The sequence below is a fragment of the Heptranchias perlo genome, chromosome 32 (assembly GCF_035084215.1).
Source record: "Heptranchias perlo isolate sHepPer1 chromosome 32, sHepPer1.hap1, whole genome shotgun sequence".
Lineage (NCBI taxonomy): Eukaryota > Metazoa > Chordata > Chondrichthyes > Hexanchiformes > Hexanchidae > Heptranchias > Heptranchias perlo.
Window position 1 is genome coordinate 27,752,611 of NC_090356.1, and position 13,833 is coordinate 27,766,443.

At 42.6% G+C, this 13,833-nt stretch overlaps 1 protein-coding gene and 1 long non-coding RNA gene across 3 annotated transcripts in view; one reads left to right on the forward strand and one right to left on the reverse strand.

Moving 5' to 3' along the window:
* Positions 1-13,833, forward strand: part of cep104 (centrosomal protein 104) — a 258,478-nt gene that overhangs the window by 126,032 nt on the left and 118,613 nt on the right. The window contains exons 15-16 of one of the 2 annotated variants that reach the window (XM_067970659.1): positions 7,192-7,398; positions 7,898-8,014. In XM_067970659.1, coding sequence (XP_067826760.1) covers positions 7,192-7,398; positions 7,898-8,014 — 324 coding nt within the window. Of the gene's footprint in view, positions 1-7,191; positions 7,399-7,897; positions 8,038-13,833 lie in introns of both variants that reach the window. The other variant, XM_067970660.1, reaches the window with a different exon arrangement.
* The window catches only part of LOC137301201 (uncharacterized), a 78,671-nt gene that overhangs the window by 48,679 nt on the left and 16,159 nt on the right, over positions 1-13,833 (reverse strand). The gene's annotated exons all lie outside the window — the stretch shown is intronic.

Sequence of the window (13,833 nt, forward strand, 5' to 3'; positions counted from 1 at the left end):
AGATACAGAGATTGAAATGAAACACAAGAAATGAGGCTTATGACAAATGTCAGGTTCACAATAGAGAACCAGGCTGAATACAGAAAGTTCAGAGGAGATCTAAAAAAGGGAATGAGGGCCTAAGAGACAGTATGAGACTGGATTAGTGGCTAACATAAAGGGGAACCCAAAAATCTGTTACAAATATATAAATAGAAAAAGGGCTGTTAGAGGGTGGGGCTGATTAGGGACCAAAAAGGAGATCTACGCATGGAGGCAGAGGGCATAGCTTAGGCACTAAATGAGTAATTTGCATCTGTCTTCACAAAAGAAGAGAATACTGCCTATATCACAGTAAAGGAGGAGGTAGTAGAGATATTGGATAGGATAAAATAGATAGAGGAAGTACTTAAAAGGTTGGTAGTACTCAAAGTAGAAAGTCACCCGGTTCAGATGGGATGCATCCTAGGTTGCCGTGGGAAATAAGGGTGGAAACTGCAGAGGCTCTGGGCACAATCTTCAAATCCTCACTAGATATGGTGCTAGAGGACTGAAAGATTGCAAATGTTACACCCCTGTTCAAAAAAGGGGTGAGGGATAAACCCGACAATTACAGGTCAGTCAGTCTAACATCGGTGGAGGGAAAGCTTTTAGAGACAATAATCCGGTACAAAATTAATTGACACTTGGGAAAAGTATGGGTTAATAAATGAAAGTCAGCACGGATTTGTTAACGGCAAATCGTGTTTGACTAACTTGATTAAGTTCTTTGATGAAGTAACGGAGAGGGTTGTTAAGGGTGGTGCAGTTAATGTGTGCATGGACTTTCAAAAGGCGTTTTGATAAAGTACCACAGAGTGGACTTGTTAGCAAAATTGAAGCCCATGGGATTAAAGGGACAGGGGCAGTGTGGATACGAAATTGGCTATGGGACTGAAAGCTGAGAGTAGTGGTGAACGGTTTTTCAGACTGGAGGGAAGTATACAGTGGTGTTCACCAAGGACCACTGCTCTTTTTGATATATATTAATGACCTGGACTTGGGTATGCAGGGCACAATTTCAAAGTTTGCAAATGACACGAAACTCAGAAATGTAATAAACAATGAAGAGGATAGTATAGACTTCAAGAGGATATAGACAGACTGGTGAAATGGGCAGGCACATGACAGATAAAATTTAACGCAGAGAAGTGTGAAGTGACGCATTTTGGTAGGAAGAATGAGGAGTGGCAATATACGGTAAATGATACAACTTTGAAGGGTGCAGGAACAGAGAGACCTGGGGGTGTACGTACACAAATCTTTGCAAGTGACAGAACAAGTTGAGAAGGCTTTTTTTTTAAAAGGCATGCGGGATCCTTGGCTTTATGAATATAGTACAAAAGCAAGAAAGTTATGCTAAATCTTTATAAAACACTGGTTAGGTCCCAGCTGGAGTATTATGTCCAATTGTGGACACCACATTTAGGAAGGATGTCAAGGCCTTAGAGAGGGTGCAGAAGAGAGTTACTAAAATGGTGCCAGGGATGAGGGACTTCAGTGGAGAGACTGGTGGGTCTGGGGTTGTTCTCCTTCGAGCAAAGAAGGTTAAGAGGAGATATGATAGCGGTGTTCCAAATCATGAAGGGTTTTGATACAGTAAATAAGGAGAAACGATTTCCAGTGGCAGAAGGGTTGGTAACCAGAGGAAATAGATTTAAGGTATTTGGCAAAAGAACTAGAGGCAACATTAGGAAAAATTTCTTTATGCAGCGAATTATTATGATCTGGAATGCACTGCCTGAAAGGAGCAGAAACAGATTCAATAGCAACTTTCAAAAAGGAATTGGATAAATACTTGAAGGGGAAAGAGCAGGGGTGTGGGTCTAATTGGATAGCTCTTCCAAAGAGACGGCACAGGCACGAAGGGCCAGATGGCAGCCTCCCCTTCTGTGTCATTTGATGATTCTAAGCATGGAATGGAACAATTACTTCTGGTCCATGTGTGAGATCCAGAATCATAGAATGTTACAGCAATGAAATAGGTCATTCATCCCATCAAGCCTGTCCTGTATTTTTCTCCATGTGAACCGCCTAGTTCAATCCCACTCTCCTGCTCGCTCTTCATATCATCAAGCAACCATCTAATTCCCTTTTAACACAATTGCTAGACTAATCCTTGAAGTACATTTATGGCAAAAGGGGGAATTGGCTGCAGAGAAGGGGACTCTGGTCTGTAGTGTTGTGTCAGAATCCTGGAAGAGCATGACTCTTTGCTGAAGCCCCTCACAAAGAACTTTGATTAAGCAGTTGCCGATGAGCAAGGCTGGTACGCAGCATTGAACCTGGATGTTTAGAACACATAACAAGCTGTTTTGTTTAGGTCCTTCCACTACGCTGAAGACAAATGTCTGTTGTTTAACTGACTAGGAAACTACAGCATGGGTGGCAGCTGCTCATATATACACAACTTCGTGGCTACCATGATTGGGTGCAGCAAGGCAAGCAGATGCTGCTGAAGCTCCATACCACGGGTGGAAGCACCGTTCAATGGGGTAGGATATGTGTCCACAGTGTGGTCAGGAGGATGACTGCTATGAATTTACACATTTTATAAGAGTTGTGCTGCTCCTGGGGAGTTCCTGATATCTGCAATGAGAGCTCAAACCCCTGCTTGTCCATTGTCTAATAACCAGCTAGTGACAGTCCTCCTTAAGGGCTTGGGAAGGGTGATCTCTTTGGGATCAGGGTAGCTCCAAGACGATATGGGTGATGAATGATGGAAGTTTGGAATCAAGTCAAGCCTCTGACAGACTCTATAATCTGATACTTCAGCCTGGCAAGTCTGTAATGCTCCAGGGCACTTCTGATTGATCAGCCAGCCTGATTAACTAATGGAACCTGTCACTGAAGGCTGCGATTCTTCTATCTCTACTCCAAATAATCATGCAAGCTGCATAGTATTAGGCAGTTAAACTGCAGCAGTACTAGTATACATTTGGGGATCCTTAAGATTTGGCGCTGCTAACCTGCCTCTAAGCTTTCTGGATTTAGTAAGTGGGATGTGTCTCTATGTGGAGACACTGCACACCATATCAGGCAAAACCTCAGCGGCTTGGTTTGAAGACTTTTGAAACGTGGTGGGTTTGCGTGTCCAGACAGCTGGCTGAGAAAAAAAGTTACCTCCTAGGTGGGGAGGTATCCACCTGACTTTGGCAATTAATTAATGCATGAAGAAGATGTGGCTTTCAGAACCAACTGACCCATAGCAATTCCTTAAAGCCTGGTATGTTGCAGAAGGATGGCCAGATCTGGCACAGCTCTGACTTCATTTTGATGTTTTTATCTTTATCTTAGCTACACAAGGATTTTTTCCCCCCCTTCAATTGTAGATAACACAGAACCCACCATTTAAAACGGGTAGTCCCTTACATCGACCAAAAAACAAAATCCATTTGCATTAACGTCAATTTCAAAATTGCCGGTTATAGCGTCTTAAGCCCTTCATTTATTTCATCCAGAAATGGCTGTTTATTAACTAGATCGCACCTTATTTACTGCACTGAAAGCAACAACAATCATATGTGCCCGTAAATAGCACATCTTTAAAGTGCCTTGATGAGCCTTGTGCGCAGTTGCTGCACAGGCTCTTGGGCAGCATTATTGGGCTCTATAATTATATATAATGTGCTGCACTGTAAGAACTTCCTGTCAGCTCTTCCTTGCTTCTTCATGCTTGAATGTACAAATGCAGATCTTAAAAAGAAAATATTTATGCCGGACCTTTTGCTCTGAATAAACTGATCACAAACACATACATATGAGAGAGGTTTTGTTGCTGTAATAGGCTTCTGTTTGTGCCATAGGCATAACAGTGAGCCTCTCTGTCTGTCCGTGGCAAAATGTCAGATGCAGACTTAAGCACAACTTTGCCAGCCTTCAAGTCCACATAATAGGCTTGTCAACAAAATTGAAGCCCATGGAATAAAAGTGGCAGTGGCAGCACAGATACAAAATTGGCTAAATAATAGGAAACCGAGTTTGGTGGTGAAGTTGTTTTTTGGACTGGAGGAAGGTATACAGTGGGTCGGTACTTGGACCACTGCTTTTTTTATACATATTAATGACTTGGACTTGGGTGTACAGGGCACAATTTCAGAATTTGCAGTTGACACAAAACTTGGAGGTGTAGTAAACAGTGAGGAGGATAGTAATAGATTGCAAGAGGACATAGACAGGCTGGTGGAATGGGTGAGCACATGGCAGATGAAGTTTAACGCAGAGAAGTGCGAAGTGATACATTTTTGTAGGAAGAATGAACAGGTATGTAGGAACAGGTGTAGGCCATTCAGCCCCTCATGCCTGCTCTGCCATTTGATAAGATCATGGCTGATCTGTGATCTAACTCCATATACCTGCCTTTGGCCCATATCCCTTAATACCTTTGGTTACCAAAAAGCTATCTAGCTCAGATTTAAATATAAGGAGAGGCATTATAAACTAGGTGGTGCAGGAACAGAGAGACCTGGGGATATATATGCACAAATATTTGAAGGTGGCAGGACGGGTTGAGAAAGCGGTTTAAAAAAGCACCCCTGGGCTTTATAAATAGAGGCATAGAGTAAAAAAACAAAAGTTATGTTGAACCTTTATAAAACCCTGGTTCGGCCACAACTGAAGTATTGGGGCTGATTTTCGGATGGCCGAGCGGGGGCTCCTAAAATGGCGGAATCCCGGAGCAGGTTCGGAGCCCGGCTCCAACCCGCTGACTTCCGGGTTCCCCCGTGATGCATTAGGGTGCACGCGTAGCACCCGCATGCGGGACTCCCACCGGCAATTAAAGCCAGCAGGATGCTACTTTACATAGTAATTTAGATACTTGATGTACTTGACAGACCTCATTGGAATGAGATTTTGGCAGGGATGCAATTTTGAAGGATCCTCAGCGTGTTTGCCGTGCTGTGGGAAGCACTCCCTGTTGGAGCAGTGTTGAGGTGCTGAAGATGGCACGGCATGTTAACATCATTTGCTATTGTGAGTGCTGAATGTTAAAGTTCTGTCACCCGACGTTTGTCGGGTGCCAGTCTCGTCGTCCCCGACGGACAGGCACTCGAGGGTGCGGCTTAGTTCAAGAGCCTCCTGCTCCATGTCCGTGAGGACGACCAGATGTTGTGGCCCCCAGCCGGTCTTCGCCCTCTCCCGTGCATTCTGGGCTCTCTTCCCCTATAAGGGGAGAAAGTAGAGAAGCGTGAGTGAGGGATGGTGACGTGGCCAACCGCTGAATGCATTGGTTTGGGTGAGGCTGACAGTGAAAGAGATGTATCAGAGGGTGAGTATGAGACAGAGCCATGACATTGGATCAGGATTGGGTTGAATGGTAGTGGTGGGGAGGTGAGTAAGTGCAGGTAAGTTGAGGATGAGGTTTGAGTGGGTGTGAGGAGTGATGTGATAGAGTAGTGTTGGCAGTGCAGAAGGAGTTGTGGGCTGGGGGCGGTGATGTGGAAGATGGAGTGTAGGAGAATGAGTAAGTGTACTCACTTTGGCTGACCTACTTAGGTCATTGAAGCACTTCCTGCACTGGATCCATGTGCGGGAGACGTTGCTGCTGCTGGTGACCTCCTCTGTTACCTCAAGCCAGGCCTTCTTGGTGGCAGAGGCAGGCCACTTCCTCCCGTCCACTGGGTAAAAAATATCCCTCCCCATCCAGTAGGACCTGGAGTGAGGCATTGGTAAATCTAGGAGCAGCCTATCCTCAGGCCTGCTCCATTCTTTACTTTTGGTTCTTTGCTGCAGGAGCAGCATTGGAGGAATGCCCCCTTAAATAGGGCTCCTCCCGCTGACAGCCTGTGATGAGGGTGCGCAGTCTGCCTGCTGCGCATGTTGACGACGGGAAACCTGGAAGCCACGGTAAGTGACTTCAATTTACCCGCGATCGCGTGGGGAGCAGACGGATTTTACTGGGTGGGTTACCCACACGCCCAGTCGCCCCACCCCCCTCGCTGCCATCCCATCTCCCTGGTAATATCGGGGCCATTGTGTCTAATTCTGGGCACTGCACTTTAGGAAGGATATGAAGGCCTTTGAGAGGATGCAGAAAAGATTTACTAGAATAGTTCCGGGGCGAGGGACTTCAGTTACGTGGATAGACTGGTGAAGCTGGGGTTGTTCTCCTTAGAGCAGAGAAGGTTGAGAGGAGATTTGATAGTAGTGTTCAAAATAATGAAGGGTTTAGTAAATAAAGAGAAACTGCTCCCATTGGCACAAGGGTCAAGAACCAGAGAACACAGATTTAAGGAGATTGGCAAAAGAGCCAAAGGCGACTTGAGGAAAAACTTTTTACGCAGCGAGTAGTTATGATCTGGAATGTGCTGCCTGAAAGGGTGGTGGAAGCAGATTCAATCGTGGCTTTCAAAAAGGAATTGGATAAATACTTGAAGGGAAAAAATTTGCAGGGCCATGGGGAAAAAGCAGGCGAGTGGGGCTAACTGGATTGCTCTTACAACGAGCCGGCACAGGCTCGATTGGCCGAATGGCCTCTTTCTGTGCTGGAATTATTCTATGATTCTATTCTATGAAAAGTTTAGTGGCAAAGTACAGTTGGTTCTCTTTGGATAAAAAGCACCACCATCAACCTCAACAGAACAACATGGATGGGCTGATTGTGGGTGTTGCCGTCCTCTTATCTCAAAATACTTCATATTTTTACCAATTGTTGCTATGTTTTGAATTATTCTGTCTTAATTTTTGTCAATCCTTTGATAGAAAATGTGAGAAATTTTGGGGGTGGTAAGTGGTAGGTTATTTATTTATATTTGTTCCTCCTTTGGATCATGCTTGGGTCCCAGGTTTGGCACAGACTTGAGGCCAAGCTGATCCTACAGGGAGAATCATCTTGAGTCATCTTAGTCCTCTCTCGTGCATCTTCCAGTGCTCTGTTATAACGAGGTATTGGGAAAAAATCTTCCTGTAACTGACACAAAGATATTGCAAGAGCACAGAGATTACTCAAATCAAATTGATATCCCCTCTGTCCCCGTGGTGAACTTTAGATCACCATTCTATCCAGTTCATTGTGGTGTTAGCTGAAAACTGAAGAGATGAAGGAAAGAGATCTAACTTTTTTTTAAAAGGCTCTAAATTTGGGAGTGGTGTGTTGAGTTGTGTTTTAGATATGTTTTTTTTTAAATACAAGAAATCCAGTACTTACATAATGTTTTTAAATTTTTCTGTAAGTTTGCAGCAGGAGCTTTGGAACATACTGCGTCAGAAGTCAGAGATACTGCTGTACGGATTGTCCTTGACATGTATCGACAACACAGGGGTGCCATTTTGCACTACCTACCACCCGATGATGCAAATACACGCAGGAATGTGCTATACAAATCACTCTTTGATGGGTTTGCAAAGATAGATGGGAGGCCAACAGAAGCCGAGCAGCGAGTAAGTTCTGCAGTGGTGGTGCTGTACTTCCTTCTGCTGATGTTTTATTTTAATCTTCTACCTATTTACAAAGAGTTTCCAATACACAGGAAACATCTAGCTTTCAAGTAAGTTAACTTTTATGGATAATTTCTCATATATACAAACCTGGTCTGTGGTTGTGCACATTTTTTGGTTATTCAGCTGTGAAATGGGGGCATTCTGTCCCAAAGGCATTAATGAAAAAGTTTTATTTACTGTAGCAGCAAAATGAACTGTGAAAATCATAAAGGAAATGGTCACAATTTATTGAAAGCAAGTTGCAAATAGTATAGGCGGAATAACAAAGTTAATTTTTAATGTCTTTTTTTTGGTGAAAGGACCAAAAGTAATGTTACATTAAAGGAAAGAACATATTAAAAATGAGATTGTTGCAGAGTCGTGTGAGAATTTTAACACACACAACAAAGAATAAGCATCGTTTTTAAAAATTATTTATTCGGTTGCATGTTTCTACCAGGCACACAAAAAGGCAGCTGCCGAAGAGGCAGAGCGGCGGAAGAAGGAGGAAATACGGGCTCTTCAGGAACAGCTGGCGGCACTGAGAGAAATACAGGCAGAGGTCCAGGCTGAAAAGGTGTATAAACCTGACTTAACAAGGTGCAATATACAACAGTACAATAGAGAAAGAAAAGTATTGTAAGCAGCCCCTTGATTGTGCACATATTCAACTGTAACAATGTCCAAAACAAGTCTAGAAGAGGGAGACCGTTCATATCTAAATATTGGGCAGAAAGGGTCTTTTTTATAATTAGTACACAAATTTGCAGGGCTATGGGGAAAAAACGAGGGAGTGGGACTAATTGGATAGCTCAGAGCAGGCACGATGGGCTAAATGGCCTCTGCTGTACGGTTCTATGATTCTACACTAGATTCTGGAAAGGTCCCAGCGGATTGGAAAACCGCAGAAGTAACACCGCTATTCAAGAAGGAAGTGAGACAGAAAGCTGGTAACTATAGACCAGTTAGCCTAACATCTGTCATTGGGAAAATGCTAGAATCCATTATTAAGGAAGTAGTAGCAGGACATTTGGAGACACATAATACAATCAAGGAGAGTCAACATGGTTTTATGAAGGGGAAATCGTGTCTGACAAATTTATTAGAGTTCTTTGAGGAAGTAACGGGCAGAGTGGATAAAGGGGAACCAATGGATGCAGTATTGTATTTCCAAAAGACATTCAATAAGGTGCCACATAAAAGATTACTGCACAAGATAAGAGCTCATGGTATTGGGGGTAATGTACTGGCATGGATAGAGGATTGGCTAACTAACAAAAAACCAAGAGTCAGGATAAAAGGGTCATTTTCAAAATGGCAATCTGTAACTAGTGGGGTGCCGCAGGGCTAATTGCTGGGGCCTTAACTATTTACAATATATATCAATGACTTGGATGAAGGAACAGAGTGTATTGTGGCCAAATTTGCTGATCATACAAAGATAGGTGGAAAAGCAAGTTGCGATGAGGACACAAAGTGTCTGCAAAGGGATATTGACAGGTTAAGCGAATGGGCAAAAATTTGCAGATGGAATATAATGTGGGAAAATGTGAAGTCATTCACTTTGGGAGGAAAAATAAAAAAGCAAAACGCGGTACAGAGGGATCTGCGTGTCCTCGTACATGAAATACAAAAAGTCAACATACAGGTGCAGCAGGTAATCCGGAAGGCAAATGGAATATTGGCCTTTATTTCTAGGGGAATGGAGTATAAAAGCAGGGAAGTCATGCTACAACTATACAGTATGCTGGTGAGACCACACCTGGAGTACTGCGTACAGTTCTGGTGCCCTTATTTAAGGAAGGACACACATGCATTGGAAGCAGTTCAGAGAAGGTTCACTATGTTGATTCCGGGTATGGAAGGGTTGTCTTATGAGGAAAGATTGAACAGGTTGGATTTATACTCATTGGAGTTTAGAAGAATGAGAGGAGATCTTATTGAAACATATAAGATTCTGAGGGGACTCGATGGGGTAGATGCTGAGAGGATGTTACCCCTCATGGGGGAATCTAAAACTAGGGGGCATAGTCTCAGAATAAGGGGTCGCCCGTTTAAGATGGAAATGAGGAGGAATTTCTTCTCCCAGAGGGTCATTGAACACTCGAGGCTGAATTAGACAAATTTTTGATCAGCAAGGGAGTCAAAGAATATGGGGGAAAGTGGAGTTGAGGTAAAAATCAGATCAGCCATGATCTCATTAAATGGCGGAGCAGGCTTGAAGGGCCAAATGGCCTACTCCTGCTCCGATCTCTTATGGTCTTATACTCCTGATGGGGTGTCACTCGTGCCCAAAGCAACAGTATTACTGGACTAAACAGTAATTGTACCCAGCGGCAACATCTGAAAGGGGAGGAGTAGAGAAAAATCTTCACTGTCGTGTGCTTCAGATGCTGAACTGTTCAGTAACCTATTATTAGGCCTCTGCCCATCATAGAAACAGGAGGAGGCCATTCAGCCCCTCGCGCCTGTTCCACCATTCAACTAGATTATGGCTAATCTGTATCTTAACTCCATTTACCCGCCTTGGTTTGGCAATCCTTAATACCCTTGCCTAACAAAAACCTATCCATCCCAGTTTTGAAATTTTCAATTGTCCTAGCCTAAACAGCTTTATGGGGGAGAGTGTTCCATATTCCCACTACCCTTTGTGTGAAGAAGTGCTTCCTGACAATCCCTGGACTGCCTAGCTCAAATTTTACAGTAATGTCCAGGACTCACCATAGGAAATAGTTTCTCTCTGTCTGTCCTATTACACCCTTTAATCACCTTGAACACCTCAATTAGATCACCCCTCAATTGTCTATACCTGGGGGAATACAAGTTTAGCCTATGCAACCTCTCCTCACTGCACCCCCTCCAAGACCAATATATCCTTCCTGAGGTGCGGTGCCCAGAACTGAACACAGGACTCCAGATGGGGTCCAACCAGAGCTTTATATCGCTGTAACATAACTTCCACCCCTTTGTATTCCAGCCCCCTTGAGATAAAGGTAAACATTCCATTAGCCTTTTTAATTCTTTGTTGTACCTGTCCACTAGCTTTTAGTGATTTCAGTACACAGACCCATAAATCTTTCTGCTCCTCCACAGTTCCTAGCTTCGCACCTTTTAGAAAATACCCTGATCTATCTTTCTTGGGTCCAAATGGATGACCCCACATTAAACTCCATCTGCCACAGTTTTACCCACTCACTTAATCTATCAATGCCCCTTTGCAACTTTCTGCTTCTATCTACACTATTTACTATGCCACCTAACTTAGTGTCGTCAGCAATCTTAGATATGTGGCTATCTATTCCTTGGGGGATACCACTGCTCATATCCTGCCAATATGAGTACATGCCCATTATCCCTACTCTCTGTCTCCTACCTCCTAACCAATTCCCTACCCATGTCAGTAGGTTACGTCCATTTCCATGCACTCTCATTTTTATTAATGGTCTCTTGTGTGAAATGTATCGAATGCCTTCTGGAAGTCCTTATAAATACCATCCATAGACATCTCTTATCTATCACTTTCGGTGTCTCCTCAAAAAATTCAACTAGGTTTGTGAGACATGACTTACCCTTTACAAATCTGTGCCGGCTCTCGCTGATCAGTTCATATTTGTCCAAGTGCTCAGTCACTCTGTCCCTAATAACAGATTCTAGTAACTTCCTCGCAACAGACGTTAAACTAATAGGCCTATAATTTCCTAGTTTATCCCTCCTACTTTTCTTAAATAATGGCGTGACATTGGCAATTTTCCAATCCATGGGGACAATTCCTGAATCAAGAGAGTTTTGGAAGATCATGACTAAAATATCTACAATTTCCTCACCTTTTAATATCCCGGGATGGAAACCATCAGGCCTTGGAGATTTATCTATCTTTAGTCTCGTTATTTTCTCCAATACCATTTTTAAGCATATATTAAATCTAATAAGTTCCCCCCCCTTGATTTAGTTTTAGTTTTCCTCACACCTCTGGTACTTTATCCTCTTTCTCTACGGTGAAGACCAATGCAAAGTAAGTATTTAGCAAACCTGCCATTTTTTGATTTTCAATTCTAATGTCATCTGCATATGTCTTTAAGGGCCCCACAATACTCTTAGCCACCCTCATTCTCTTAATATACTTGTAAAAACCTTGAGTGTTATCCTTGATATCGCTCGCAAGTTTTTTCTTGTATTCCTTTTTTGCAGCTCTGACTACTTTCTTGTATCCCTTTGCTGTTCTTCATATCCCTCCCAGTCTGTGGGATTGCCACTGTTCTTTGCAATTGTATAAGCCCTTTCCTTTAGTTTTATACTATCTTTCAATTATTTTGTTGACCCATGGTTGTTTAGTTACACAAGTAGAGCTCTTGCCCTTTAGGGATATGCACAGGTTTTGTATTGATCACCTCCCCTTGTTCATCTTTATTTTTACCCGTTAACAGTTCTGCCCAGTCTGCTGTGGTCAATTTCTGACTCAGACCTTCAAAGTCAGCCGTACCTAAATTTAAAACCTTGGTTCGTGACTCACCCTTTTCCTTCTCAAACCTAATATCGAATTCATCTTGGACTGATGTTTCTTAATTAATTTCGTCCCAGCCCCACATTAATAATGTGCAAGTCAGCAATTACCTGCAATTCCCTGATGTAACTGATATGATAGCATTGTGTTCATTTGCAAGTTTACATAAAAATGCAGCAGAAACAGAATTAAATTTCACGAACAGATGGCGAGACAAGCAAACTTTTCCACTGTGAATATTTAAGCGTCTAGTTCCACCAGGATGTGACAGACCACGGGAAGCTTTAATATCCTAACTAAAAGTGAATTGATTTCTGGTGGTATTGATACGCAAATATTTGTAAAAGCCCACAGAGAGAAGTTGCTGTAGGTATTTTTTTTGAATGACAAAGTCAGTAGTTGGTGGTGACAGATGGAAGGGAAGTCCAGGGGGAGTTTTTTTTCTGATCAAAGCACTTTCCCATTAATTATTTAAAAATATGCCGCCAGATAATCATTCTTGATGGTTGTTTAGCTGTCAAATCTTTACCTAAAAAGGGACTTGTCAAGTATTGTTTCCTTGCTGCTCATCAGTCCAGTCACAACTGCTCATCGGTTTTACTGGAACCGTTCCAGGTGCCCTCCTGTCGTTGATGTCATGGAGTGGCCTAGCAGCAGAGATAATATTTTAGGAATTATAACTTTTGAATACAGAATGGGGAAGCACTTTGAATGAAAAATACTCCTTCGGACTTCCTTTCCCCTTCAAGAGATTATGCTGCACACACTGCCGTTTTCTCATTCCTCCATGACCTCTGGAATTATTCTGTGGAACAGTTCTGTTGTCCTTACACAGTACAGCTCCAAGTACTGTCACTGAAGTTCCCCTGGGGGAGGTTAAAAACATTATATACACCAGTGGGTAAATATAGATACGGAATAAAAACTTCTTAATGGAATTTAAATTTTAACATGAATTGTTTATAATAATTGCACAGAAAAGTTACGGTTAGAGAATTCCAATTGCTTACTTCAAGTCATTTCTGTAATTCTGGCATCATCATTTGGAAGAATATGGCCTGGAATGTGAATTTTAGAGATGATATCTGAAAACTTAGTTGCCGAACTCGAACGTAAAAGAGTGCCTTAAAAGGCCAGATCTACCAAATTGCCCCAAATGTTATGAAAGGAGATATCTGCACACTTGGCATTTTCAGGGACCCTTCATTACCCTGCTTTATACCCCAGGACTGCTGCCTGGGGACAGACATTTTGTGTAGCATTTGCGCAGTTCAACTTGAATGAAGAAAGGAGAAGGGTTAGGTGGGAGGGAAAGAGGGAAGGGGCTGCATGTCCATGCATGAGAAAAGACGAGGGCTTTTTCTGTGCTCAAGAAACGCACAAAAGTGGAAGTAGTCGATCGTGAATCAGTAGAATAATCTTTCCCTATTTACCCTCTCAAACCTTTCCAACAGTTTGAACATTTCTGTCGGGGGTTCCCTTAAAAATGTATTTAGTTTTAGCTCATATGTCATTGGTTCAGTGATATTTTCTATCATCCAACAGGCTGAAAGTGTACTGGGAATCGTGCCTATGCCGACTCTCTTAAAGAGCTCTCCCCTTCGTCCCATTCACCTGTCCTTTCTCCATTTCTGTTTAAATTTTCTTTTTCAATTATTTAAATGCTTCCCTTTTAAAAGATATTATGATTTCTGCTTCCACCAATATTTCTAGTAGAGCATTCCATTTCCTAACAAAACTCTGTTTTTCAAAAAAAAAATGTTTCTCCTAACCTGTTCTTTTGGTGATGGCAATAAATTGATGCCATCTAGTTACTGACTCACCAGCCACCAAAACCGCTCATAATTTTGAATAACTCTATTGATCTTAAACTTCTCTGTACCAATGAAAGAGCC